General features: G+C 42.9%; 1 protein-coding gene across 1 annotated transcript in view; it reads right to left on the bottom strand.

The window, feature by feature from the left end:
• LOC147638280 (cytochrome P450 709B1-like) overlaps positions 1-2588 on the bottom strand; it is a 2727-nt gene extending 139 nt beyond the window's left edge. The window contains exons 1-5 of the mRNA XM_086795376.1: positions 2132-2588; positions 1715-1941; positions 1141-1394; positions 621-1011; positions 1-543 (exon numbers count right to left, since the gene is read on the bottom strand). The exon at positions 1-543 is cut by the window's left edge and continues 139 nt beyond it. Coding sequence (XP_086651502.1) covers positions 106-543; positions 621-1011; positions 1141-1394; positions 1715-1941; positions 2132-2477 — 1656 coding nt within the window. The 5' untranslated portion in view covers positions 2478-2588 and the 3' untranslated portion in view covers positions 1-105. The remainder of the gene's footprint in view (positions 544-620; positions 1012-1140; positions 1395-1714; positions 1942-2131) is intronic.
• Positions 2589-3202: the final 614 nt, after the last annotated feature.

Below are 3202 nucleotides of genomic sequence, written 5' to 3'. Positions count from 1 at the left end.
GATTGAATAAGCCTCAGCTATAAGTGAAAGCCTTAAAGGTCTAATGACCTCCATTATATGGGCTAAAGGGCCTTAGGATGGGAGGATGACCATTTACGTAAAGGACTAATTTGTTGATAAGGATCTGAGGATGACTTGGACGCCGTGTTTGGGTCTCATAGTGATGGCAGTTAGTGGGGCATGGCGATAGTTGGGGGAGAGATGGAAACAAAAGCGTTGGAGGATAAGAGAGAGGATGACCTTGGCCTCCATGATGGCAAAGTTTTGGCCAATGCAAATGCGGGGTCCCATGCCAAAGGGCATGAAGGCATAGGGGTGCTTACATGCTTTCGACACCCCGTTTGCAAACCTCTCTGGTTGAAACTCGTCTGCATCCTCGCCCCACACCTCTTTGTCCCTATGTATGTAGAGGCTTGCAACGGTCACTGCTGTCCCTCTTGGCAGCCATCGATCGCCCACCTTCACGTTGTTGACTGTCACACGTCCCCCATATTGTGGCACGGGGGGATATAACCTTAATGATTCGTTTAATATCATCCCCACCTGCATGTGCAATAATACAGATCATGAATGAAAAGCAATTTTTGAAGCATAGCAAGGGAAGAGTGGGTGTGCCTTACAGTTTTGAGCTTGTTCAGATGGTCTGCCTTAGGTTCACCTTTTTCTCCGCACACTTCCAACACTTCGTCTCTTGCTTTCTCTTGCCACTCTTGGTTGAGCGATAACAAAACCATGGTCCATGCAAGCAAGTTTGCAGTCGTCTCATGGCCGGCAAAGAAGAAGGTTTTGCATTCATCTATGACTTGCTGTGTAGTAAGGTGAGCTCGCTTGTTGTCTACCTTGGCCTCTTGCTCCTCTGCAGCCAAAATCAAGCCCAACAAATCAGACTGAGATCGTGATGTCGCATTAGCCAGCATGGCCTCTCTCTTGGAGTCTATGATCTCACGAAGCTCCTCATTGTTTCTCTTCTCCAGCTCCTTGATCTCACGATTTGTTTGAGTGGGAAGGTACCTGACAACATCCCATTAAAGAACTAGACTTTAACGAAGTGTGTTGAAGAGCAATAAGGTGGAGAGTAATATATAATCCAAGAATTAACAGTTTAAACTTGACGTGGAGCGTTATCATCTACAGACTTACTGATAGAATGGGATGACACTATTTGGGACAACGATCTTTGTGAGGAGTTCAAGGAGGCGCTCTTGTCTCTGAAACACATACTTTCCTTTGAGGTAGCTGGACCCGAATGAGCTGCGTGCCAAAATATCAGCTGTCACATTCTTGATGTCATGTGCCACCTCCAGCTCGTGTCCCTCCTTGCTGTTGCTGTTGGCTTGGCTCTCCCATGATTTCACCATTTCCAAAGAACTAGCCACCATGTCGGCCACCAGCTCCTACCACACAATAAAAATACAAAAGCTTTAAAATAATGAAATAATATTTGCAACAATGGAAGTTAGAACTGAATATTTAACTAAATTTAATTTTGTGATAGTGCTAAATATCCCCCCCCCAAAAAAACAACAAAATAATATATGTATATGTGTGTGTATATACACATACAAACGTGTGTACATGCATATGTATGTGCGTATATATGACTCATCTTAATTAAGATTTCAAGATTTAAGTAGAGCTTATTTCAATGGTTACATGAATTTATTATTTATTATTTTCATCAAGAGAATACTCAGCATTCTTTTTAAAAGAAAACCTTGAGCTTCTCAGAGAAGAATGCAGGGCGAAGGATGTTGCGTTGTTGTTGCCAGTCGTCACCATTGGCAAGAAGGAGACCATTTCCGAACAACCTGTGGAAGCGTACAGTGAAAGCAGAGGGCTTGTGTAATTGCTTCACATCCGAAGAGAAAATGCTTCTAGCGTCATCTGCGTTGCTAATCAAGAGGGTGGGCAGATTACCCCTCCAATACACAACCCTGGAACCTGCAAAAACAAGCCAAGCGGCCAAAATAATAATCAACAAAGAAAACGAATCAGGCGATGATTATTTATAAGATCCAGATTTAGAATTGAAGGCACTCCAAGGAGGACATTGCTTACTAATTACGATCATATAATTCGACTAACCACTAATCACGGGGGGGGTAAAGGGATTGGAGGCATGCTATTATACCTGCTGCGTGCTTAGAGAGGAGATTTCGGTAGAAGGGGAGGATACGGGGTAGAAGGAGATGGTGATGAGAGGAGGAAGGAATGTCGGAGAGTTGAGCCTGGGCTTCCAGGCGCTTGATCTCAGGGAGGTCTCCAGCTATGGGGCGATAAGGCAACACAGTGAAGCCTTGCTGCTGCAAAGCGCTCCGCAGCGAAGCCGGTCTCAAGTAGTAGACGTAGAGAAGGTAACCAAACAGAGAGGAGATTGCGATGGCTAGCATAGAAGTACAGATCAGTAGAGTGTGACCACCAACGAAGGGACGTAAGAGCTGCAGGAGGTCCACTGGTTGCTGCTGCTGCATCATCATCTTATTAAGTACACAAGTTGGCGACGATGCTGCTGCTGCTCTAGTTCTCTCAAATTTAACTTTTTGATGAAACACAGGCTATTTGAACTTGCCCGTATATGATGGTCTCGTCTATAGATATTATATAGAAATTAAGGGTAGAGAACAAGTGTTCACTTAGTATTCAAAAGAGGAGACTCATGAAGCTTCGTGTGCGCCTTCCTTCCTTGTTGCTATCCGTTCCAAATCGTTCCAAATATAAACTCATACCACCCCTAGTATGTGTTAAGACGGCGCCTAGTATGTATTAAGACGACGACGCTTCAAAGCTGGTGTCCTCTTTTTGAAGTGTTTTTATCCCAGGAGGAAGTTGCAAAGGCGTCCACTTTGAAAAAGTCAAAGAAGAAGTTGCTAAGGTAAAAGTAATAATAAAGCTAAGGTGATTTATTTCCTAAGTTAACACCTAGCACACCCGCTAGTCCACCCACCTTGAAGACTAGACTAACGCGACGCCCATCCACTTGATGATTAGGATTATTTGGATAAGTAATAATGAATCTTGCCAAGATTCTATAATTTTCTAAGTAAATATATTATGACAATATGTTAATCCTAATCTATCTAATCGGCTACCTAAAATCAATGTCTATAATATGAGCAGAACGATGTATTTGTCTAAGAATCTATTTGAGAAAATAAATAAATATTTTTTCCCCAAATTTTCCAGATTGTTGGATTTCGATTTT

This window comes from Cibotium barometz, chromosome 5, assembly GCF_041138505.1.
Source record: "Cibotium barometz isolate CiBa-2024 chromosome 5, ASM4113850v1, whole genome shotgun sequence".
In the NCBI taxonomy this organism is placed as follows: domain Eukaryota; kingdom Viridiplantae; phylum Streptophyta; class Polypodiopsida; order Cyatheales; family Cibotiaceae; genus Cibotium; species Cibotium barometz.
The sequence above is the reverse complement of the archived record's forward strand: the minus strand, read 5'-3'. Positions and strand labels throughout refer to the sequence as shown.